General features: G+C 40.6%; 1 protein-coding gene across 1 annotated transcript; it reads right to left on the bottom strand.

Moving 5' to 3' along the window:
- Positions 1-5: 5 nt before the first annotated feature.
- LOC100700740 (protein arginine N-methyltransferase 8-B) lies at positions 6-27,125 on the bottom strand. Its single transcript, XM_005471097.3, has 10 exons — positions 26,335-27,125; positions 22,483-22,728; positions 21,219-21,374; positions 13,601-13,664; positions 11,797-11,939; positions 10,748-10,835; positions 9,410-9,525; positions 5,854-6,004; positions 2,977-3,098; positions 6-2,089 (listed from the first exon to the last, which is right to left on the bottom strand). The coding sequence occupies exons 1-10, from the start codon at positions 26,401-26,403 to the stop codon at positions 2,006-2,008; spliced, it is 1,239 nt and encodes a 412-aa protein (XP_005471154.1). The 5' UTR covers positions 26,404-27,125; the 3' UTR covers positions 6-2,005.

The following is a 27,125-nucleotide window of genomic DNA, read 5'->3' as shown; positions in this document are numbered from 1 at the left end:
GTGGATATGTTTGGACATTGCAGTTTATTGAGTTTTCAAACTTACAGTACATGACAATATGTGAAACAATATATTCAACAAGAAAAGTAATACATGTGCAATCAGCATGCTGATTTAATAGAATTTTTATAACTTGTTCCGTCGCCATGTTTGTGTTCAATGAGTCGGATGTTTCTCTGAATATGTTTTCTTTCTGAATCTAAAGGTGCTCTTTCTATGCAGGTATTATTATAGATAAATAAGATGACCTTTGATTGTAATTAACTGTAAGCATAAATGACTCGTGATATTGCTTATTTGTGCCGATAGCTTTGATCCTGTACACACGATGATCCTGTATAAAATGCACAGGATCAAAGCAATTCTCAAACCGTGCGCTCTCACAGGGCAACGCTGCAGCTTGATGCTGTGCTTTGTTTTAGTTGGTAATTGCATGAGTTTATTATGATGATCTTCATTCAATACCAACATACGCACACATCGTACATTTTGCTTAGAATTTGGTGGTAAGAGCATCTGTGTGTTTTAAGAATGGAGGCTGGATTTGGCAATGTCAAGATCTGTGAAATGTGTGAGGCGATCCGGAGCACTAATGCGAGGTTTCAGATGTAAAATATCTGCAGATCTTTAGTGAATAAATTCTTCACTGGGTACCTTGGCAATGACTGTAGTAAGAGTATGGGGAAATGAAAAGATCCCCATCAACACACTGAATCCATTTTTAACCAAAAGTGTGCAATGCAGGTGGAGCCTGAGATAAAAATCAAAGAATCATATCTTGTGGTCCGTACATTTGGTAAATGGTAAATGGCCTGTATTTGTATAGCGCTTTACTTAGTCCCTAAGGACCCCAAAGCGCTTTACACTACATTTACAGTACATTTGCTAGAAAAAACCTCATTTTCAGTATCCATCAGTTTGATTGAAGCCAAGATATTGGGATATAACTAAAGCAGGTCATCAATATTTTATTGACTCCCTTTGTAATAATTCTTTGTTGTCTGTCTAGGATCCAGCTGCATTATTAACAGTTTGAGTTACGCAGGCTTTCCTTTGATTCCATGACATGAATTATACTCGGGCATAGACTAAATGGCTTGAGGCTAGATTTGAAGAAATGCTTAATCTTAAATCAATAGAATGAGAGTGGCTTGTGTCTACAGATGAAACCATTGTAAGAAGCTAACTGCAGCAGTGTGGAACAAAACTAGGTACACTTCGGCACTTGGTCAAGGCATTTCGGATGGGAAAAGTATGTTATTGGCAGGTCAACATCACAGCTCGAACTGACAACACAAAGCACACGGATGCCCAAACAGTTTAACAGTGTGAACTTTGACACCTTCTATTTTACACGCACTGTAAACCACTACTACACTGACTATGCAAACACGTTACCTTTCACATTACACATTTTTGTTTGTCCTGGCTGTGGTGTTCAGTCGCTTCTAGTTTTTCTCACATTGCTAAACTGATACAACAATAAATAAATCATTTTACCGGTAATCATTTGCTACAGTACATAATATGACATTTAAAAAATTCAATTCAATGTATTCTCTACTGTAACAGAATGTGGACATTAGAGTAACTCATTAGTTGAACTCTTGTGTATTCTAAAAATGCCAAATATCGCTCCATAAGGTCCAAGTTAGTGTGGAAAAACAAATACTGAGGAAAACACACAAGTACATCACTCCATCTCACATATACTTACGTCAGTAATTAACATTCATCAAGACTAGAACAGTTTCTTGACACATTTTTGTCAGAGTTACATTCAGAATTGCTTAACAGTCAACATCCTGCTTTCATCATACAAGTAGTGACAATATTGATATTGTCAGTGGTGCCAGCTAAACCGGGTCTTTAGCCCAGTCTAATTTCTTCCTCTGTGAGTCTCGGGTCCCGCTGTGCATCTGTCTGTGGTCATGGGAGCGTCTTTGTCTCCCTCTGGTGCTCAGGAGTCACACTCAGCGGGGCACCAATGTCCCCACGCTGAAACTTAACGCATCTTGTAGTCATGGGATATGGCTGCTTCACACAGCTGCCCTTTGAAATCCAGCTCAAAGGTAAAGTCTAAGTCACGCTGCAAGTGAGCAGAGAGACAGAAAGAAAAAGGATGGTGTTCAGCAATACTTCACACAACAACTGATCAAATACACAGCAGAAAGCAAGAAAAAACAAGTGAGACAAGAGATGAGATCTCCTTTTTGACCAGAGAGCAGAACATGGTATTACATAAGCAGAGTGTTTGTGAAGAGAAAGCAGGCGCTGCTTCTCCATCCCAAAGGGGAGGAGAGGACACTGACAAGGTCAACAATAGAATCTGTTGTTGTTTGTTGAAGTCGCTGCAGGGCTGCTGCCTGCATGACAGGCAGACAAAACTGAAGAGAAAACAGCCTGCTGTGGGCAGGGGATGACTCATTTATTACATCCATCCATCCATCTATCCATCTATCTATCTACCTATCTATTTTTGGATCATTCATCCATCTATCTATCTATCCATCTATCCATCCATTCATCCATCCCTCTATCTATCCATCCATCCGTCTATCCATCCATCTATCTACCTATCTATTTTTGGATCATTCATCCATCTATCTATCTATCCATCCATTCATCCATCCCTCTATCTATCCATCCATCCGTCTATCCATCCATCTATCTATCTATTTTTGGATCATTCATCCATCTATCCATCCATTCATCCATCCCTCTATCTATCCATCCATCCATCCATCCATCTATTTATTTATTTTTGGATCATTCATCCATCTATCTATTTATGGATCATTCATCCATCTATCTATCCATCCATCCATCTATTTATGGATAATTCATCCATCTATCCATCCATTCCTCTATCTATCTATCCATCCATCTATCTATTTATGGATCATTCATCCATCTATCTATTCATTCCTCTATCTATCTATGCTAATTTCAAAATATATCCATACCAGTACTTACAACATTTTTCTCATTGGGCTTCATAGCAATTGAGCCAACGATCTCTTCTCCTCTTCGGACTGTTAAATAGTCCTCCAGGTAAAATACTGTCTGTTTCCAGTGGGTGTATGGAGCATCTGGAGCTGCAATACACACAGAGAAACACTTTCACAATACTCGTAATGAACGCCTAAAAACGAGAGTAATCATAAATGACTTATGTCACTAATGACTTTCGTAATGGTCAACAAATCATTGATCACTTATAGGAACTGTTGACTAGTTTGTGAAAAGAGCTTTTAGTTGGTGTTTATTGCCACAAGTCTGGATTAAAATCTTGTTACTATTAACTGACTTTAATGAGCAGCTGCAGATATCTCAGGTGTTTAATTTGTGCAATACACCAACTAAGGAGCCCAGACTGAAGACAACAACAAGTCATCCCCTGTCAATAATGCAGCTGTGCATTTCTCCACATAGTTATCCCTTTTACAATGTTTCCAAAGATTTGAATACTACTCAAGCATACAAGAAATTAATCATGAGACTTTTTTACTGATACACAGCTGCCTAACTCCCTGATGTGAATTTAACTGCAACTTAAGTGCAAAAAAAGCATGTGTCTTCACCTGAGATCCAGAATACAGCTCTGAAGTAAAATGCAGATAACGAATTCTTGGCCTCTCAACTAACACTTTTGTCAGACTTCTTCCATTACCATTTCACTTTGTGTGTTTGTAGTCTTTCTTTATGTGCATTCATATAGTTTGCATGAATGTAAAACCTGAAATCCCAGTCCCAAAACAAATGCGAGCATTTGCCAGCATTCTGACCATCGCTGTCAATACCACTTAAAATAAATTAGAACTTTTGTTAGCTTTTGTGTGGCAGCTTGGTGGATCTGGCTTTATAGACAAGTGCTTTGTGAGTCAATCAGCATACTGCTACACAGGCCAGGGTCTTTTGGGGGGCATAGTTCAATAAAGGCAATGAGAAACTAATTCTGTTTCATCTAATTCTGCAACTGCAGTAGATGAAATGGTGTTTTTGTACTGACCAGCAGGAATCTTTGACCTCTGCTTGCAGTTTTTCTCCTCACCTGACAGTCTGTGTGTGTGTCTGATGCACTGTCCTTCACGACCACGGCAAAGACTGATGGCCCGTTTTAGCCTTTTGTGTGTAATTTTTAATCTGTCTAACCTTTTCCGGAGGAAAGGCCCAAGTTTTGACACTGGAAACTTTGCTTGGCAGACAAACTTACAGAAAATCAATAGACGGGTTGGTGCTTTGGCAGAAAAAGCCGATGTTAGGAAACAATACATCTCTTTGTGTAAAAGTCACAAGGCCTTGATGATGGTGTACTTGACAAATTAAAGATGACCTGTGCTTACACACATTTTTTTAAACCAAAAGAGCCAAAACATATATTTGTTAATCCAACAGTTAAGACAGTTTATTCCTCTTTACATTTCAGTTTAATGTACTCCTTCACCAACAGAGGTCAGTCACACACAGGTTTTAAAACTGCAGTCATTCTCTTAAAACGCCACAATCTCAAATGTTTGGACTGGCCTAATTTCACACAAATTGTGTGCCACTGGGGCCTCCGTACATGCAATGTGAGAAAGCACTGGTCTGCCATCTATGAAAAGAAGTGAGCACAATGAGGAACACAAAACCTGACAGGAAGCGTGGTTTTTGCCTTTCCCACTGGGCAAAGTATACAGCTCTGATTCTCATTGGACTGTGATGAAACACAGGGCTTCAGAAACAGGACACTCTTTAACCTGGGGTCTTCTGAATCTATCACTCCTGATTTAGGCTGCAGAAAGTGACTTGTGTTATTTGTATGTCCTACTATGAAAGGGATTGGGTTTTTTAAACATAAAGGCAGCTTTTCCCTGATGTGATTCCATTCTTCTTGCAACTGTAGCCATAAAATACTAGTAGGAATCCATGGTCTTCTTATCAGGGTTTATTGTTAGTTTTCACATGGAAGACAAAAGGAGACCGGCCTTTTGAGGTTGTTGTTCCAAAGAAAGCTCAGAATTCTCTCAATGGAATAAAAGAGACTAGTTTTAGAAAATAGTTTCAGATCTGTTTATGTAGATTTGTTTTTATTTATTTTGTTTTTTTCTTTTTTAAGAAGAACAGGTGCAGATAACTGGATGGTTTCATCTGGTTATCTGCATATAATGTCTGTTATTATTTGCTATTATTTGCTGATTAGTCTCTAATTATGTGTCATGTCTATCAAAAGTGCAACACTCTGAAAAAAAAGTTTTTCACAGGACTCTATGCAGTCTGCTTCCACACTAATTGAGAAGGTAAAGTAGCAACCAGGTGCTGATAATAACTTTTAGATGATCAGAAGTTTCAGATATGTAATAATTATGTGTGTGTGTTTTATCACAGTGCCCAGGAGGAAAGACAAAATCAGTGGATCCTGGTAGAGTTATAAGGCCCTTTCAATAAAAAAAAGCAGATAAATAAATAAAATGAAGACATCTTTCATTCTACAGAGAGGAAGATTATTCACAAGTGGAAAACATTCAAGACAGCTGCAAATCTTCCCAGGAGTGGACACCAAGGCAAACTGACCTCGAGGTCAGACTGTGCAATGCTCAGAGAAATTGCAAAGAAAAAAAACACTACATCTCTCACTCTACAGGCCTCAGATTCAGAGGGCCAGGAGTCAGATTGCTAGTGGCTGTAAGGCCATTTTTTCTCAATTTTTTACGTCTTCTTGACGATGACCAGAAAGTTTAATTGTCACATTAACAGATATAATGCAGCTCGATTACTGAAGCTGTACATAAACTGGCAAACTAACAGATAGATGAAGACGCCTTGTATAGAATATGAAGTAAGCAGAAGTGCTGGGTGGAACTTCCTTACCTGTGGAAAAACCTGTCTTCTTGTGACACTTAGTAAATTCAATGTTAAAGTAAGTGACCAGTGCATGGATGTAGTCATTCCTCTGGATCTGCAGGCAAAAAGCTGATGTGAAGGACAGGTCTTCGGGTTTTACTGTGTAGATGTCCACTTCCTGTAAAAGTAAAAATATTTTTTTTACAAAAAGAAATGACAAGTTTCTTATTTGAGTCATTGCATTAAGTTCTCCCGTTCACTGTGTTTCAAAGAAAAGTCTCAGAAATGTGCTTTTGTAAATGTATATGAATTCTTTAATAGAGTTAGTCTTCAAAGACGCGCTTCGCTCCTACCTTCACCGGACCTTTTATTTATTCACACAACAAGAAATTAAACCTACCAGTTTTAAAAGGCTGTGAAAAATTAATCTGCAATGCATCAAGGACGAAAGACCAACATTAGGAGGGAGCCTACGGTAAAGCTTCCACCTCCACAAGTAGAAGCCAGTAACCGCTGTGTCGGATAGACAAGAAGGAGCTGTGGCCGTACTTGTCATGATCCAAGTGTTGGGGATCATGTCACACAAAGCTCCACAACCCAAGTCTATAAATGTCCCCTAATTCCAATCAATTTTACAAGGTCTCCCATATCATCCCAGTGAGTCATGCTAAGTGTGGAGCATGTTCCTCCTTATTCTGGTTTACTGTCAACATAAAGAATTATCTATGATTGCTGCATAACAGAGGAAAGCTTACCTGAAACCTACTACCACAGCATAAACATGAAGGCATTTCACGTGGCATCAGTGCTAATAGATATTCACTGATGGCTTGATGGCTTTGGTGCCAGATGCCACATTTGCTGCAGAGGAATGAGCTTTATGTTTGGTGACAATAAAACACTGCAACAATAATATCAGATTTCCCCTGCTGTCTTTAAAAAATAATTAATCCCATAAACACATTTACGAGATGTTTACTCTGGTCATGCAGTATAAACTTCTCAAAGTCACATTTCAAAGTTTAAGACAGCAATATACTGCATTGCAATGTTTATCCTCCAGCAATTACTCCTAAGGCAAAATAAAAATTTTAAGAGCACCATCATACAGGTTGTTTTCTTCAAGATTATACTTGCTAATGATGCTCCCCGAGTATCGTTACAGTAGTTTTCAGTCGTAGTTTAATAACACGGGGTCCTGCACGTGCTGCTCCTCGGTTATACAACTTTAATGAGGTCATTCAGTAATTCATTTAAAGTCAACACAGTGACTTTGAATGGATTTGCATGTCTTTAAAAGGCCTTATACTACTGATGCCACTCTTTTCAGTGTGGTATCAATGGTGTAAGGCCTTGATATAAAAAAATCCCAGAGGCAAAAAACCCTATTCCCATCAGCCTCACACACTTTTTATCTCCAGGGCTGTCTGTCAATTTATACAGAGGGGACAATCAAACTAAAAAACTGCAGTGATTTAAGTTACTGGAACTACTCATATAAACAACTAGTTTGCACAAGAAATATTGAACAGACCTTTGCTTTGATTAAAAAGACTAACATTCTTATAAACGCATAGCACAACAAAGAAGAGCCACGTCAGCAGGACCAGACTCAGTTGTTCACCTGCATCTAAAGGACAAAGGTCACTCTTTCGAAGATGCCAATGTTCACATTTTGGACAGAGAAGACAGATCCATCCATTCAAGAAAGAGGAGTGAAAGAAGCCATCCATGTCCATCTTTGAGCAGAGGCGGTGGCTTACGACACCAACTGTCTGCCATCTATAATCCAGTTTTGAGATCCTTCCCAGACGCCTTAACGCCCACTCACATCCTGGGCCATCTGACCTCAGGAAATCACATGATAGGGTGGGGCCAGGTTTCCCAATGAGCTCACCCGAAACCTTGGCTGATTGTGAACCACACCTGTCTTCACACCTTGTCTCGTGTGATTAGGTAGAGGATCAATAAGGGGTCCATGACCCTCTTGGGGGGATACTCCCATTGGGCTTAAAATCTGGCACTCTTCATAAATTGCTCTTAGAATTAAAGAAGCTTCTCGGATGAGAGGTGAAAAAAGAGTGAGAAATCTCACTCTTTTTATTTTAAATGACTTAAATTACTCTTTTTACTACTTGCAGTTGTAATCTTTCACTGCTCTCTGAGCTCAGCTTATTTTACCAATACTGGAGACTGTACTCTTGTAGTGGGTGCACTGCAATGCACTATAATACATCGTCAGTTTAACTGGAAGCAGAAATTGTGCTGATAGTGCTGAAAATCAAAGCATTTAGATTTCAAAACACTGTGATACATTATAATGTACAATGTAATGCGACCGTGGCTCAGGGGGGTTGGGAAGCGCACCTGTAACCGGAAGGTTGCCGGTTCAATCCCCGGCCTTTCTGTCCTGGCCTTTCTGTCCTGGTCGTTGTGTCCTTGGGCAAGACACTTTACCCTACCGCCTACTGGTGTTGGCCAGAGGGGCCGATGGCGCGATATGGCAGCCTCGCCTCTGTCAGTCTGCCCCAGGGCAGCTGTGGCTACAACCGTAGCTTGCCTCCACTAGTGTGTGAATGTGAGCGTGAATGAATAATGGCATTGTAAAGCGCTTTGGGTGCCTTGAAAAGCGCTATATAAATCCAATCCATTATAATTCTGTTATTTGCAGGAGCAAAGCAGCTATGACTCTAGAAAGTTCTCAGATCACAATATACACTATATGGGCAAAAGTACTGGCCCACCTACATGTTACACCTTGGCAATGGAAAGCCTTGGAAAGATGCTCCCAGGACAGTTTTTGTGCTGATGGTAATGCCTGAGGAGGTCTATGGCTCTTTAGCTAATATGTGCCTCAGCACTCATCGATCTCTGCAAATTTTCTTTGTGGCTGAGTTGCTGTGGTTCCTAAATGCTTCCTTTTGTCAATAATTTCACAAACTAAATTGTTGCAACAATTACATCTTATTACAGTAACACTTTCAAATTCAGCAACCTCTTCAGAGCAATTATTTCTTTCACAACTGTCTGTAAGGGCAAATGGGATGCCTGCGTGGTAATAGGACTGAAAACAGCTGAACTCAAAGCGGTGTGGAAAGACTTGTAATGTGACAAAAGTATGAGCTAAAGGGGGAATATGAAAGAGGCAACACTGAAATTAAGGTATAACCGCACAACAATATTCCACCGGGACAAAGGTGAGACAGGGCAGAGCCATCTAATCAAGGCCAGCGATAAGAAGGTCACTATGACAAGGAGCACAATCAGGGAGACTAGACAGACTGCTATTGGCATGCATGGCACAGCAGTGTGATCAGTCAAATAAACACAGTGGGAGCCACAGACAGAACAACATCGAGGTGGCACTCATAACAGTCCCGGTATGTTAGACAAAATGTTTGCCAGTCAAACAAAGTCATTTGGTAGTTAATCAGTAGTTAACATGCAACCCTGGCGTGTTGGCATTCACTTTAAGCCATTTTTATTGTTGCTTCAGCTAATAATCGTCAATGGCAGCGGTGCATATTGACTGATCAGGCAGTGAACATTACCCATCAGCCAAAATGTGATTTACAGTACCAACCTTGACCAGGCAGGAGTTGGTCACCACCTGTTTGGGGTCTACTACATCCACCAGGGGTTCCTTCATGGCCACATTACGGATACACGTCATGTCAAAGCCATAGACGTTCTCCCACCCTGGTAAATATAGCATCACAAAATGATCTTGTTATCACATTCTAAACATATTACAAACTGTTTTCTTCTGTTGTATTTGCTCCAAGTTTCTATTTGGGTTATAGAGTCGGCAAAAGCCACAGGACATGTAAACATTTGGGCTGAATATGAAAAAATAAATAAATAAAAATCTCTAGTTGGGGCCATTGCTCTTCCCAGAATAGTCTCATCTGAGATCCTACAGATATATATCCTCACATTTTGGAATGATTTTCATTTTGACAGATGAAAGTCACATTGTATATGGCGATGAATTGTCAACACGAGGCCCCTTGAACACAGGCAGCATTCTTGCCCTGGATACCCTCATTGCTCAAGTGAAATTGGTGCTTAAATTATTCACAAAGCACCTTAAGAGAGTGAGTGAGCAAACATCTCTGTTGTGGCCCAAGAGGCAGGGAAGAAATACTTGAACGCGCTGAAATACTGGTGATAATGAACAGGTCACAAACCCCCGGGGGCTTTTGTAATGCTGCGTATTTGCATTTCCTGCTGCCCACTTAACTTACTCTGCAGCCCAGAGTAGCACTAATGACTGCAGGATGCTCTTAGAATGCTGGAGTGCTTCAGAAAGGCATTTCCAACTGAGATAAAGGTCGTCTTTGGCTCCGTGCCATTGGAAAAAGTTTGCGGTCAATATGTACACTTGTCTCAGCATGACTTTGTGCATAGAGCACTTCAGAGCCACAGCAAGCTTAACTGAACTAGCCAGACATGAGAAGAGGCCAATATGATATGATTGGCTAGATTTTATCTGGTGCACTGTGGTTGTATAATTTCCCAGATGTATGGAGGAGTGTGAGTAGGAGGCCTACTGGCAATTGTGTTGTCATTTTGGGTTGTGCGCAGACTTTATGCTGCTTTATGTCCAGCAGCAATAAATCGCCCACAGTGCTCCTTGCAGGGTTTATACAGGGGATCATACAGAGATGGAGAGGCTTGTTGACTTATAATATCAATTATTACGCCCAGTCTTGTACCTCAGGAATAGTTTAAAATTATTTGCAGAGCTGGAAAGGCTGTGCGTGTGCGCCCACAGTGGAGAGCAGAACGTGGGTGTGTTGATGGTGTTTTCTGCATCCATCCACCAAGTCGTATTTCTGGTTACAGCCACTGAAGACCCACGCTATGTACAGCACAAGTAAGCGGCAAAAACATGATTTTGGCAATAAACTGCACTTACAGTGTATTTTGAAGTCTTTGTACTGCCGGTCCTCTATGGCCACCACGTACAGGGAGGCCCGGTCAGGAAACATTAATCCACCAGGTTTCTGTTTGATGAATAAGGACAGGAAAAAACCCAGAAATGAATTAAGAATGCATCAAAACTGCAAAACTTTTGACCAAAAAGAAAAAAATTTAATTAATTGAAAACTAACATGTAGATCTTTTTAAAAAATATTTTAGGCCTATAAAATTTGTCTTATTAAACTTTTGATATCAACTCGACTCCAACAAGGTTAACAGCGATTGCAGACAGCTGTGAGTGTTATTAGATTCTAAGACAAACTCTAGAAATGTAATCCTAAATCTGTTCAATTGTCCTAACATTTGAGAATATTATAATTCCAGCTTTATACTTCTGTGTTTTATTACTTTAAACATTTTGTGTCGGTCGAAGTTGCCTGGTTTGGATTTCTGTTTGGATTTCGTAGTTATTATATCTGAGTTTCTGAGGTTCTTCTGTTGTTCCTCTGTGTAAAGTTTAGAGTTTTGTGTTTAGTGTATTTTTTTAGATTCGTGCTTTGACTTTCAAAGTTCTGATTACATCGGAGTCTCTTGCTGATTTATTTTACGGCTTCTAGTCGTGAGTTTTAGTTTCCTTATGCTTTGGCTTGCTTCGGTTTCTGTCACACCTCCCTCCGTCTCAGACTGTATTGATGCCTCGGTCCCTTTTGTTTCCTTGTCTCATACATCTTGTTTAGCGTTAGTATTTGTGTCTCCCTCGGTAATAAAACATTTTACTTTGAAGATTGTTTTCTTTTGTGTCTTATGTCAGCTTCCTGTCTGTCTTCCCCTGACTTCACGATTGTTTTCACCTGTGTCCCTAATCTTCTCCTCGCCAGATCATCTGTTAATACTCCCTGTTGTGCTGCTGATATTTTCTTCAATGATCAACAGCTCGTGTTTATTTAACTCCATCTGCCTACGTGTTCTTCATAAGCGTATCAGGCATCTTGGTGACTTGTGTTGTTGTAGGATACACAAACGCACACAATCCAGACGTCTTACCAGCCACTTGTCCCTGGCAAAGATGACAGTGTTGAGCATGGATTCATAGAAGAGACAGTAGCCCATCCATTCAGATATGATGATGTCAACTTTTTCAACAGGAAGTTCCACTTCCTCAACCTTGCCTTTGAAAATGGTGATAACTGAAACACACAAAACATTTTAAAACCGCAATATAATAAAGTTTAAATGAATCTTTAAGTCTTTACAATAAAATGTGGGAATTCTGGGGGCAAAAAAGTATAAGGTAAAGTATATTTTAGGGGATGTATGAAAAAGTTTTATTATTAGTTGTTTATTACTTTTATTATTATTAAAATTATTATTATTGTTTTGCTGGGTGAAGGAATAGCTGCACCATCTGTTAAAACACTTCTAACAAAAAGGTAGTTTATTAGTAGTAATTTTAGAAAAGAAACTGTGAGTGGTGACACACCTGTTCATGATTTGTAGGCTAACACAGCAGCTATTGTGTTGTTATGAAAATGAAACCAGCTGGGGACTGCAGTGGAGGAGTCGATCTTCGCCCTGCCTGAGATTAGCTGACTTCAGCTTTGTTTGTTCTGCTTTGGAAAGAAGTGACTGAAGAGTTTCCCTGATTATACAAATGTCTTTCACAATGACATGTGAACCCTGTTACTCCAACTGCTGATTGCTTATTTGCTTTCGAAAACTCAGTAAACACACCGATAACTCTTTTATTTGGTTTCTTAAGCATACTTGTTATTCATAGGTTTAGAAATAGACGGGGCATTTGCTGACAGCGTGGTTTACAGCTCCATTATCTGGTAGGTGCAGAGTCAGGGGCTTGGCAGGAAATTTGACGCACAGCAGGTGCTCTGATCATAACATACACTTTGAAGTTACACAGGATGGAAGCATATTTCGGCAAATGAATACAAATGAGCCAGTGTAAAGAACAATGATGAAGGAATGTCCACTCAAAAATGTGCTGGGTCATAAACGCCCTTGGTCACGCATGTGCTCATACTGTAGAATGTGCATGTGCTGTTGTTTTAAAGTATACCGTCAACATACTCATCGTTATTATTAATTATACTCTATTCACTCATCCATTCAAATCATTGAGTTCGGGTGTTCCCATCACTTCCATGGCCACTGGTGTATAAAATCAAGCACCCAGGCATGCAGACTTCTTCTGCAAATATTTGTGAAAAACTAAGTCACTCTCAGAAGCTCAGTGAACTCTATCATGGTACCGTGATAGGATGCCACCTGTGCAACAAGTATAGTCGTGAAATGTCCTTGTTACTAAATATTTCATGGTTATGTGTTAGTGGTATTACAATGAAGTAGCCACATAGTAGTAGGCCACTTAAAATCACGCTGAGGTGCGTAGTCCACAGAGGTGGCTAGCTTTCTGCAGAGTCACTATAGACCTCCAAACTTACTGTGGAATGTGGAGTGGATTGTGTTTTCACGGCTGACACTTTTGGCAGTACAGTTTAATTTTTAATTGGACATTTTATTTTAGATCAAATGAAATGCAAGTCACAGCACTTAGACAGAACCAGCAGTATATACAGTGTAACCTAGTCAACGGGCGGTGAGTTTGCAGTTAGCAGTATATTTTAAAGTAAAAAGATTTGTAAGTTGATCATCTTTACATATTAGCAGTCATCCTGGACAGCTGATCGCATCTCTTCTTGTTCTCTTCTGCCACTCCTCCCTCATTTATCTTCATTCACCATCATGACTTTAACCTACTTTACTGCTCTCTTCACTGACGATGGAGTGCATGTGTCATCACAATTGTGAGACGAGGAACAGCTGCAGCTCTTACCGCTGTCAAGGTGGTTGGACTTGATGATCCTCTCGGAGTACTCTGATATACTGGAACACTCAATCTGGCAGAAAAAAAGAAAAGCTATTTAAGTGAAGAATTTCACAGACACTTTGCCTGCACTCACAATAACATGACTTCACTTATAATGCAGGTGATTTTAAATATTACTGCCCTACTGATGTTGCCTGGGAAGCCCTGGATAAAAGTCAAACTACCGTATGTTACTGTATGTTACGTTGCTGGTGCACAAACTGGAAACGTTACATGCATACTCCATGATAAATTACAAAAGCAAGTAGAAAATAAATAATAAACTTCTAACAAAAAATTTATGAAACTCTTGAATCCGTTTAGTCATGCAAATACAGATGGATTACATATTGGCAACAACAATAAATCAAAGTATAAAACTGAAAAGCTTCCGTTTCATCCTTGTGACTGATATTGTAACAGCAGCCTGGCGAGGAAGGAGCGGCTAGCAGGTCCAGCATTTGTGGAGGTTAGCTGGATAACTCGAAGCCAGTCAGTTAAATCGAGCAACAGATCTGTATTCGTTGTTAGCAACATAAGACCATACAAGCCAGGTCTCCACGGCTCTACTCTGTCCTTACATACATGCACGGAGATCGGTAGTCGCCGGTGCCAGCCCGTTACAACGGTGAGGTCTCTGAACAGGCTGCCACTATACTCCCCCCACTACTACAATAGTAGGGCAACACCACCTAGCGGTGCTATACCACAATAATAAGGGTTGTTACAATATATCATTTTGCTGGATATTTTTCAAATCGTACTTGAGCAGCATTTTCCAAATGTAACTTGTTAAACTTGTGCTAGTTTTTGTGCGGGACATATTTCCAGAGTGTAAACAAACACTTAGCACTTTATTTAGTCCAGCACAAAACTGGCAGGATGTAGGACCCAAACACAGGACTCACACATGGGTATTTAACTGAAAGCAGCAGCTTTTATTACTGGGAAAAACTAACATTAAATACAAAGCTAAACTAGAAATTGGAAACAAGAAACTTCAACTAGAAAACAAACCAGGAACTGTAAACTTGGAAACAGCTACAAACACAGAAGGGAAAAACACAGCATTGTGAGGGAACAACGCGACAAAGGGCAGAGGAGAACACAGGGATAAAATACGAGGGAATGAGACGGAGCAGGAGAGCAAAGCTGGGAGTAATCAGACCTAATGAGACAAAGGAAGCAAAGCAGAATAATTGACAAAGGACACAGACTGTCAAAGTAAAACAGGAAATATAACACAGAGACGCAGACTTGACACTGAGACGGAAACACGACTGACTGGAAAGACAGCGGGAACACGAAGACAAGCGTGACAAGACGAGGAACACGAGAAAGGCAAAATAAACCAAAATCCTAGGACTAAAAATATAACACAAGCACAACCAAAACCCATGAATTACAATAATCAAAGAATATAACTAAAACATCTAAATCTATCATTTAAAAATGACAATTTCAACCTTTTTGGAGTTGGTGGAACTGCTCATAGAGTTTCATAATGTAACAAGAAAGCCCAGCCTCTTAATGCACTGTTGTAAGATGGCACAAGTTCCTGTAGACAAGCAGTTTATTCCACAACAAAGTGGTGAATTGTCTAGGATTATTATATGTGTATGTAGATACTTTCCACCACAGCTAATAGTCGATCAAAATTTGGTCACACACAAGGACGCTTTTTTCTTTTTAAACCTTAGAATATTGTCTGACACTTACACAGACTGACAGTGACTTTGGTCACATTGACATTGCTATAATGGATAATCACGTTTCACTGTGTGAGTTGAGATTAAAAACAAATACATTTGAGACTGAAATTTGAATCATTGCTACAGGCAGAAATGCCTGTGTAACAGTGCAACCATCCATAAAGCTGTCTGGGGTAAAAACAAGGTCATCCTTGTTTAGTATCTCTAAGCTGATGCTGCGCATTCGACTCCTAAATAAAACAGAATAAAACCCTGAAGGCTTTCACCTGGTTAAATCTAACCTGGTTACTAAACCTGAAAGAGTTGTTAACCTAGTCTCTATAATACTAATAACAATACTAATAACAATAACAACAACAAAATCAGCTATGGATGTGTCCCCAAAGGACTGCAGTCCTGTGTGGGGCATGGAAAGTATTTCACTGAGGAACATAGAGTTCAAGATGAGGTGTAAGCTAGAAAGTCCAGTAGGTACTGTGGAGCAGTGAATGGGTTGGTAGGTGAGAATTTTTAAGGAAACACTTAACCGGGAGACAGTGCATAAAACTGGGGGTGATACATACATGCAACATACTGCAGCTTGTGTGTGTGTGTGTGTGCAGGGCTTTGTTTGGCAACCCAAACAGAACACTACCGTAGCAGTCCATGTCAGAGGTGATGAAGGCATAAATAAGTTTCAGCTGCTGAATTTCTGTTGCTGAGTTTAAGGGTAAAAGCTGTTGTCTGGAGATGTTCTTGATGTGGTAGATGGCAGAATGAGTCCAGAATGACACCCAGGTTGTGAAGACCCCGGAAACAGTGAGATGAAGCATCCAAATTAAGGCCAAGATCAGTCAGCTTTGAAAGCAGTGACGTAGGAGCCACAACCAACTTTTTTTTGTTCTATTTGAGAGAATTGGTTGAAGAGTTTTAGACTGCTGATAGGGGACAAGGCAGGAAACTAACCGGAGGGTTTAGTGCTTAGATATAACTGCGTATCATGGAAGCTTAGTCGATGGTGGAAGATGATCTGACCAAGGGATGAATGTAAATGATGAAAAGTCCTTATTGACTCACTGGAGCAGAGAATGAAGTAGGTATCCAGGTGACATAATGCATCCTGAAAGCAGGAGTGAAGACAGCGCTCAACCAGTGAGGCCAAAATAGTTGGACAGCTGGTCAAGAAGGACAGGAGGCTGTGTTTAACATTTCTGGTCCAGGGTAATGAGGAAATGAATGTGGCCAGAGTCTGCAGGGTGTTTGTGATCTTCACTGAGAGCAGTCTTTGCTGTGGTTTGCTTTAAACCCAGATTTGAAGGGTTCAAAGAGTTAATGGATAGACACGTGTTGCCAAAGTTGCTCAGTGACTGCTCTTTACAGGTAATTGGGGTTCAAGTCAGGATTTTGAGAATGGGGGAAACAGCAGCTGTTTTGAAATTTGTAGGTGTCACACCAGTTTCTTTGAATTTGTTGATGATGTCGACCATAGGGTGGCAAAGCAAGGTTGTTGGGCCCAGAGAGCATGCGGCGCTTAGATAACCTATTCAGTAGTATGAACAACATCCAGTGGAGCAAAGGAGGAAAAGGAGCACGGAGCTAGGAATGGAGAAGGCAGGAAGACTTCTTGGAAACAGGATAAGAGTCAGAGGGAGGTGGCGTGTGCCAGTAGCTGTTAGTGAACCGTCAAATATGTGGGGGGCCTCAAGAGCACAAGATAGCCAATTTATTATAGAAAAGAACGTTCTGTGGTGATTTTTCCAGTCACCAATAACAATGGATTGTGTTGCATTTTGGCTCGCAACAAAGCTGCTTTATAAGCACTCACATGATCTTTAACAGGCCCCATGTTGGAGAGTGAGGTCAGATCTTTTTATAGAGCCTCTCTACCTCTGGATTAGCTCTTTACACAAAAAAAGAAACGTCTGTGATCTTTGCCAGATTTCAGTAAAAAGTGAGGAAGAGAAATCAAATAGACAACAAGCTTGAGCATCTGATAGCAGTAAGTAAGTTGTGTTAGTACGTTTGTGAATAGTATGCCTGATAGCAATAGGTAACTAGCAAGGGAAGGCTCATCAGATGACATAATGCACCATGGTTAATGTAACACTCCAAAGAAACCTGGAGTCAAGCTAACATAGATAGATAGATAGATAGATAGATAGATAGATAGATAGATAGATAGATAGATAGATAGATAGATAGATAGATAGATAGATAGATAGATAGATAACATCTGACAAGTGTCCCTCCTTTTATATCACTGTCCTGACTCTTGGCATATTTTGTACTTTCTCTTCTGCCTCAGAGCTGATTTATTGAGTTGCCACTGATATCATCATTTTAACATAATAAAGCTCATTCATTCATCAAACTACACTCAGGCTTCTCTCAAATAAAATATGGACATAATTCAGCAGAATACATTCATCAATACTAGGCTCTTACAGCACTGGGAATCTGAGAGTATAGATTTTCACCTTTGAACACTGTGTCCCATTTGCTTAGGGACCGTTTTTGTCAGAGTCGTGCAGCATGCAGCATGCTGCTGCTGCACGCTGCAACAGACCCATCTGGTTATAGTCACACAGAAGACCCATTAATGAACTCTGGGTGCTCTGTGTCACAAAGCAGCCGGTCAGGCTGGGGGTCTTGTGGATAAGGTAGCCACAAAAATGAGGCACTTATTTTTGTTCAGTGCAAATAAGTACATGTTCTCTACTAACTCTCAGAGGTAGGTTGTGTAGCTTTTTTTTCTTACTTTATTTATCTTACAGCTTAAGTAATTTGTTACATTAAAAATATGACTTTTTATACAAAAATATAAATGTAAAAAATGTAAATGTACATTTTTTAAACAAATAGGTTGTAGATGGACAGCTACTCACTCAGCTCGTTCCTATTCTGAACACACGTCCATTCATACAGTGCTTCCTTTCATGCCGTTAAACACCTCCTAACTTTCACGCAAAGATTTATATTAGTTCAGAGATTTTATGATGGCATTTCTCACTATTTTCAGAGAATTTTCCAACCAATTATTAAATCAACCCATTAAACTAACTAAATTAATAATACCCCATTTTTACATCAAATTATCACTAATAATAATATAATGCTGTAAGAGATAATAGTGTAGCACTTCTATACTATGACCAGCTTTTTTTATTTTATATTTAAAGTATATTTTCCTTGTACTTGCCTATTTTTACTTAACTCACAGTTACACATGTAAGGCAGAGTCATTTTACAGTGTGGTGTTAGTTGACCCTGTACTAGCTCGGAAGAATGAGGTCTTTGAGGGCTATTATTTATAGGAAAGAAACCAATTAAGGCCATAAAACCAATGTTCCAATGCTCCAATCTCTGCTTATTATACTGCAGTGTAACTCAAATACAGAACGTAAACTTTTTGGTTTTCCCGCAGGCATATAGGCTGTAGGGACTTCACATTAGCACTGACTCCCTGGAGCAGCCTTGTTTTCTGCTGCTTATTAGCAGAGAAAGAGGAAGGAGGCTTCTGCTGCCTCTGGTGCCCATTAAATAGACTGTACCAGTTCCATAAATAACCAGCAATGGCTAATGTTGCATCAGGTGTGAACATGTTTGTGCACTTGCAGAGATGCATGTAACTGTGTTGTGCTATTCATGTGTAATAACAGGATGTAATTGGCAATCTTCCTCATCTCTTTCTGAGTCAAAGTCATAAAAGACAGCTATCAGCCACGTGTCGTCATAGTCACGATCCAGTAGGAGCGCACTGAAGCCTCAGGGTGTATTGACAGAGGCACCCCCTCACAGGTTGCCTGTCGCACCTCTCACTGGTGTCAGAAAGTGTCACTGTCACCGTAGACATCCCTGCAGGCTCCTACTGGTATTTTACTCTGGAGACACAGCAAGTAGAAGTTTCTAACTTTGCCCAGTTATCACTGTACTTTTTGTCCTCTATCTGAGCTATTAACCTGTGACTTCCGCATAGTTTCTTTATTTTTTATTAGCAACCTTAAGCATTGATTACTGGGCAGAAACTAAACTCTGCATCATTCTAACATAAAGACATTAGAAATACTCCTGGAATGATCAAAGCAGCTACACTGAGCTTAACCAATTTTGTTTTAACAATTTATGGTTTTTCTCTAAAAAAACAGTACCTGGCTTTTCATGTGTCATTCATCTATTTTCTACAGTTTATCCAGGTCACAGAGACAGCGCTCTAAACAAAGCTACCCAGACGTATAGCCAAGCCAACACAGAGCCATACCTTCTCCCACATTGACTATTTCACTTACTTGCAGTCTAGGAGGCATCCAGCTGGATAGTGTAGTGGTAAGACTACACACCTTTTGGAGCGGGACACCTCCCGGTCTCCAGTAAGGGTGCTGGCTAGACCCTACATGCTAAAACCAAACCCTGGAATGGCACGGCTACGTTTGCACCCTGTCGGCAGCTCGGACACAAGCATGGATGGTAAATGGACTGATTCTTATAGCGCTACTCTACCCTCATTTGAGAACAAAACCCAGAGATTCTCCTAAACTCTAAATTTGAGATAGAATCTCATCCCTGACCTAAAGTGGACAATCCTGTCTTTTCTAACTTTGAAGCACAGCCTCAGGCTTGATGGTGCCAAAGCCAAAGTCTTCAATGGGACACCACTCAGTGAAGCCACCAGTACTTTGTTATCTGCAAAAGCATGTGATCCTGAGACCACTGAACTGGACACCCTCCACCTCTGGGAAAGTCTGTACATAAAAGTTGTGAACAGAGTCTGTGACAAAGGGCATCTCGCTGCTCATTCAGTGTTACTAATTAGTAGATTTATCACACATAAAAGTGAGCTTGAGGAACTGAAGTATATGAAAAAGAATGATCCAGAATACGACCCTCCTCTGCTAACTGAGGACAGCAGCCAAAAGAACGGAGGAATCCAGCTGGCAGCAGGCAGGGAATTCAAAACGGAGTGAATAGTGTGCTAATAGATTAGTGCAGGTCTAGTTTGCCTTGGCCCTTTATGATTTTGTGGTGCACAGGTCATGCGTAGGTTGGACATGTTACCTAAGTGTCTTTTTCCTACTTGGAATTGTTGAAGGACTACACTAAACACGCATACATTGTCATGTACTGTTCTTATTGATAGGGAATGATCGGGGGTATATTCGTCCAGCTCATGAGCCCAGGCCCTCACATCAAACTTAGGTATGATAAGTAAATCCTGAAACTCTGTCCCCATTTATGTGGATAAAACCCTCCCAGATGGACTGCAGTAACAAAACTCTGAATCAAATCAACTAAAGTACTAAAACAGGATGCTAGAGAGAGGGAGACAAAAACTGATTGAGGCAGCAGGATAGGAAAGGCAAGCAAACACATGACACAAGGCATAGTCACACACATAAACACATAATGTCATTCAGTGGCTCAGAACAAATCTCTTGGCAATTCCAAGTTAATCATTCCTTCCCTGAAGCACTTCGTCTCGAGCCACCATGCAAAAATAAGTTCCACATGGTTATCCCAAGCTAGAAGTGTGTGTGTGTGTGTGTGTGTGTGTGTGTGTGTGTGTGTGTGTGTGTGTGCAGCAGGCATTCTCAGACATGCTCTGACTTGCAATTACTTCTGCTCCAGTGCTCAATAACACTAATAGCTTTCAAATCTCTATGGCTTAGCTGGTCAACCTGCCTGAGAGGTCACACGGTTTTATCACCTGCATGTCAAAAGAAATATTACCCAAGATTAGATCGTTTAAAATGTACTGTATGTTCTAACCTACACAGCAGCAGACCTACATATGCACTACATGCTGACAATATAAGGACCTTGTGAGGCTTGGGCTGCATGGAGATCAGATCTTAATAAGTCCACATGTTTGCAGTTTACTGAAGGGAAACACATCTTACCCCATATACATGCTTTGCCCCTGCTTTGGCTGCAAACATGGAAAGGATCCCAGTCCCGCTTCCAACATCCAGCACTATTTTGTCCTTGAAGATGTGCTTGTTGTGGTACATGGAGTTCCTGTAGGTGAGTGTCCTCACTTCATCCTTCAACATTTCCTGGTTTATAATGTGAGAAAAATATAAGAAAGGTCCTGGCAACAGGAACCCCTGCAGAAAGCGACAGTTTGTTGTGTGAAATTGAAAACATTGGCTGGACGTCAGTGGTCTGAATAGCTCCGATAATAAACACACAGCCTTCACCTAATCTTACTCTATTCCCTCTCAGCCCTGTGGTTCTACATTCAAATCCATTGTTGGTGTTTCTGAATAAGCCCTGTGAGCTCGCAGGCTCAGCCTGTCTGCATCTCTTTTCTATCTGTACCTCTTTCACAGTGTGCGTGCATGTGTGAGTGCAAAGAATATTCAGAAATGACTAAAATACACCTGACCTACATTCCACAAATACATAAAAAAAGCATCCCACAGGTCACGCACGCAACATGCTCTTTTTATACAGCCGCCAATGCTTCCTGCATCTGCTCTCTAAAATGCAGATGAACTCTGTGAACTCTGAGGAAACCATGTGGACAAATAGGCATACACAATACACAGTTTTAATGTGTTAAAAAATGGCTCTCTGTACCTCAAAGTTTTCAAAAGTTTCACAAGATTTAAAACTGCTCCAGGCAGTTCATCACCATCCTACATCAATTAACAACTGTACATAGAGCTTTGTGGGGCACCTGCCATAACCTGAGCTTTCCAGGGAAACATTTCTGTCAGGGAACGTCAGGATTTTATGTCCTTTGAAGGGATTGGCTGATTGTAGCCCCTGCCATGGCCTAAACCATCTATGACATAAAGCTCTCGGTTTACAGGGCAGAGAGGTTCACTTGAAGAAAAAAAAAGGCACACACAATCATCGTTAAACTATCCTGCACACACACGGGCAAATTGAGGCAAGAACGTTTCTAAAAGAGAAAAAGCGAGAAGAGCATATGAAATGATTAAGACAAGGATGATGCATACTCTAATAATTTTTTTAAATTAATTGCAAGTACACAAGGGCATTGCATGCTCTGGTTCTGTGAAATATGTAGCAGCAATATTGGAAATTAAAATTCTCTATTTATTAAAAAAATGCCTTAGTGATCCATAAAGCTGATCGATTCACATATGTGATTTTGATCCACACTGCAATGACAATACAGAAATACAGGCGTACCTCATGAATGCCAAAGTGGGCATACGAGTCAAAGTAGTAGTCTCGCGAGGTCATCTCCTCTGGGTTGAGAAACTTGGCCATCTTACCCCTCCCTGGACAGCTAGGGAGGCTGGCGGCGTGGGGCGTGTGCGGTGGAAGAGGAGGCCGAGGCGCATGCTGGATAGAAGGCACAGGCTTGGGTAACGCGGTTGGCTGTGCCGACTGTGATGGAATTATGCGGATCGGCTCTGGTTGCGACTGTGGTTGCTAGGAAAACACAGATAAAGAAGAAAAACACCTCTTCAGTGCCGAGGCCTAAGGCGTGAGAAACAAAATAAGTATAGGCTGCAATAAGGTTGTGGTTTGCATTCATAAACAGGGATTTTACATGTAAGCTTTCTCCTTTACATTTTGTTCCTGCACTCTTAGCTCATGTTCCCAGCAGTCGTCTCCTGAGTTCACAAAGTGCAGAGAGCCCTGTGAGTCTGGAGGATATGCTGATCACTGACATGGAGTCAACAAAAGCCAGAGATGGCAAGAAAGCTCTGCTCAGCACAGAAGGTACACCCGTAATGCCCGGATTATCACCTATAACGCCTGCAGGGAAGGTCTAACCACGATGTGCATGGAGAAACAGGAACTTCACATCTCAGTATTGAGCCAATGAGCCATTCTGGTGTTTATTCTCATTCCAACATGGGCGTCTAAAAATAAATGATAAAACTGTTTGGTAACGTCGCCAAAAATAGGAGGCATTTTCAGACAACAGTGATAAGAAACAAAGAAGGAAAGGATAGTAAAAGACAGCAAGACATTTTCTCATTCAGTTTCTACATAATATTAGAAATATTTTATGAGTGTTTTCTGCCACTGTTATTGCCTCATTCATTTTGCATTCATTCAGTCGGATCTTCTAGCAGATCTTCTGTAAATTATGTTTTACTTATGCTTCTGTATCCTGCACATTTGATTTTGGGAAATATATTTTTGATGTCATGTTCAGATTAAGTATTAAGATTACAACAGAATGATCTTGTATGAAGCCCATCTGTATTTACACAAGGTTATTGAAGGTTATTCACGGAGTTTCCCATAACTGTTTCAAGTATTTTTTTTAAATAAACCAATGAGCCCAGCTTGTCATCAGTCCTTTAATTTATTTTTCTAGGAGTGACATACATCTTAAACATCTATACGACTTAATGAGGTGGATAACCTCCCTGGCAGATGAATTATTCTATTCTTCTTTACAGTGAAAGCACAGTGCCAAAATGGGATTTCTATCTGCCGCACTGGCTTTTCCTTGTTTGAAAGAACTGATTCTTCGGTCCCCTTTTCTCTCTTCTCTTTTTAAAATGGCCATCATACAGTATTTATGTCTCCTGCACCTTTTTCCCGCTGGGCTTAAATGGCACACACTGGAATGTAGTTACCATGAAAATAAAGTAAAAAATGGATCTTGAATCACAAATTCAAAGAAAAGCTGATATGATACAGTCAAATGTCAGGTTTTCACTAATGAGGTAATGCTAACTTCATGACTTTGAGTACAACAGCGCTGTTATTTATTCAAATTCCACTGACTGATTAAGTTCTTCTGTAGTTTTCTCATTAAGCTTTTGAAGTTTTCAATGAAATGTCAGATCAGCTACTGTATGCCTTTAGGGAGATGTAGTCTGGGTGATTTCCATTAAAACTGGTAACCTTCTGATTATTTTTGTCACCACACACAAAAAAAGGAAGAAAAGATGATCCCATGAGCTATACTTGGCCAATTATAAGAGATTAACATTCAAAATGTAAGAGTTTAAATCATGTGAAACATCTTAAAAATTTTGTTAAGAGAATCAAGACTATGGATATTATTATTATTTATTAATATTATTATTATTACATTAAAAAAGAAAATGTGAGTAGCACTTTCTCTGCAGCACAAGATTAGCATTGAAAGTCATTACTGTCTCTGCTTAGTGAGGTTCACGGGGTTTGGGATGTTGATAACATACAAGACCACATTCTTAATGAGGAGAGACCAACTGTTAAACTTAATACTTAATCCTCTCAGCTCTGATGTTGATCTGAAGAGGAGACACTCTAGTTCACTGCAGAGCATTACCATACTGCGTGAAGGATTCATTTTCTCACACGTTACTCATCTGGATCACCAAGGCGACCAGTGGCCTAAAGTTACACTATGGTCAGCTCAGAGCTGCACATCGTAACAGATGTGAAGACTGCAATTTAAATCTTGAGACTTTGTTAAAAAAAAAAATACTAGCAACAGTGAAAAAAAGAAAAAGAGCTGATAAACAGCTGGCACCAAGCGAGCACTGAGCAAGTCAATAATTATAAGACAGAGTTGCAGAAGAGGCGATTAAGACTGCCAAGTTTAACACAGAATCTGTGCAATGCAGGGGGGGGAAAGTCATTGTGGGACAGATTAACGTGAAGTTAGGGGTACGGTCGGAGGAGAGCAGCTGCAGTGAGTGTAACCGAGATCTCCTGACACAGGAAAGAGAGGGTGAAGCACATCCTTGCCTCTGACCTTCAAAACAAATAAACACATTCAGGGCTCTATTTCAGACTGGATCCTCATCTCTACACTGAGGGGAGCCCTGTTATTCGAGAAGGACACACACTTACACATGAGAGGACACCCACAGCCACTTTGTACCTGTGTGAATGCTGAAGTTTAGCATGTGAGTTTATGCTGTTGCTTCTAGTCAGTTAGGATAATGGAAAATGGTGACGAACTATTATTTATTCTAATAAATGCACTAAAATGACACTAATTGTAGTTGCTGTATGTTAGTCAGCTGTAATAAGGGCTTTTCATATTGGTGAAGACATTTCACTGAAGAAGTGCTCTAACAGGAAAGAGCATACCTTTGGTCTTCTGCCATTATGCCACTTTGGGATATCTGATTCCCAAACAGGAGACAGCATCAGTGGAAGGGATATTATTATGAAGTATTTCCTACCATCTGCCCTCAGAGGTCAGATTGTTGATCAAATGTAATGAGTGTGTGCAGGGCTTCTTTCATGAACTTGCTTAGAATTAACTTTTTTCTGATTAATAATTACAACAGAGCATCACGGGGAGTGACGCACACCTCGCAGGGTGTTTGAATCTGCTGAGTATTACAATCAGCATCCCTCCTGTATCGACCTTTAAATTGTCAATTAGTGTCAATTAGAGTTAGAGTGAGGGGTGGGAGATTTAGTTCAAGTGGCTGAGACGTGACATCTTCAGCAACCTACTCTACTTTCTGCAGAACTGCTTCACACTAGAAGTCTGAGCATTCCCTTTTTCCTCTGCAAGGTGCTGCAGTACCTTGGACAGCTCTAATTCCCATCGCGCGCAGAGTGAAGCAGCAACACACTGTCCCGTTATATCTCACGCAGCTCACAGCATATTCCTTTACACGTAACACCCAGAGCTTCAAATACATTTATATATATTTTTTTCAGACTTCATGTCATAGACTCTTGCCGGGGAACGTCTGGGAAGCAGAATGGATGAGTCGATCCTGCTCCTTACCCTGATCATCGTACGGCATCCTAATTTTAGCAGCTACAAAAAACGAGACTTTTCCAAGTGCATTTGAGGTTGGGAATACTAATTTGAACTGCCCTGCTCTGCACAGACTGACTGTTTCATCGAGAGGGTAAACATCCTTGCAAAGAGGGAGACTACCAGTCCGGTCAGTCTCACTCTCTGGACAGTCGGCATCCTGTAATTTGTCCGACATGCAACTTCTACTAAAGGTGGAACACGCAGGCTACTGCAAGACGCATCTAGGACGCCGATAGATTCCAAAAAACTGGACTCTGATTTTTGTCAGGAATATTAAAGCTGTCTCTAACACTTACCTCAGTGTTCTCAGACTCCGCCATTTTTCTCCTGAGGAGCATGCAGCGGGACGAGTGCTTAATTCCCATAAGGGCCAGCAAAAATGTGCACTCAGAAGTAAAAGAGAAAAAACGTGTGCTTGGCGATTATCAGTCCCTTCAGTCCTTTGACATCAGAGAATTCTCATTTACATCCCAAATTGTGCAGTTCTTTAGAAATTCCAGTACTGCTAAAAAACCCAAAACTACATGAGGTCCCAAAAGCATTGCAGCCACTCTCGCCACAGAGTGCGTTGGATTCCATGGTATAAAAGTTTGCAGTCCACCGGTGTGCGTTCCTGGAGAGCATTAGGGGGAAAGGCATCATTTGGAATTTGGCATCAGCTGAGATAAAAATGCACCATCCTGTCCTATAACGCTGCAAACGCAGGCAGGAATGCATTAAGACTGCATCACTAACAGCAGAAGATTGTCATGAATGCAAAGATTTAGCGCCAGTTTGATTGATTCCCCTGCCGCAACATTGTTTCTAAAAATAGAACCGCAGCCGCCGCTACCTCGCAGAGTGGAAAGATTTGCCGCCGAGTGCATGCACAGAAATGTGATGACTCTTAAAACGTGCAGGGGGATTTCTTACAAGCACATGGCACCACTCATGCTGTCATCTTTAATGTAACAGAGCTCCCCCAGAATCAAAGTCTATGCTCCAGGTAAATCGTTCCCCATCTGCACAAAGTGCCGAACGCCGCCAGCCCAGACAAAGTTGGAGTTTACCAGCTCTCCGTGCAGAGCGAGGACACCCTGTGCGCGCG

The sequence above is a fragment of the Oreochromis niloticus genome, linkage group LG7 (assembly GCF_001858045.2).
Source record: "Oreochromis niloticus isolate F11D_XX linkage group LG7, O_niloticus_UMD_NMBU, whole genome shotgun sequence".
In the NCBI taxonomy this organism is placed as follows: Eukaryota; Metazoa; Chordata; class Actinopteri; order Cichliformes; family Cichlidae; genus Oreochromis; species Oreochromis niloticus.
This window is presented reverse-complemented; position numbering and strand designations above follow the sequence as displayed.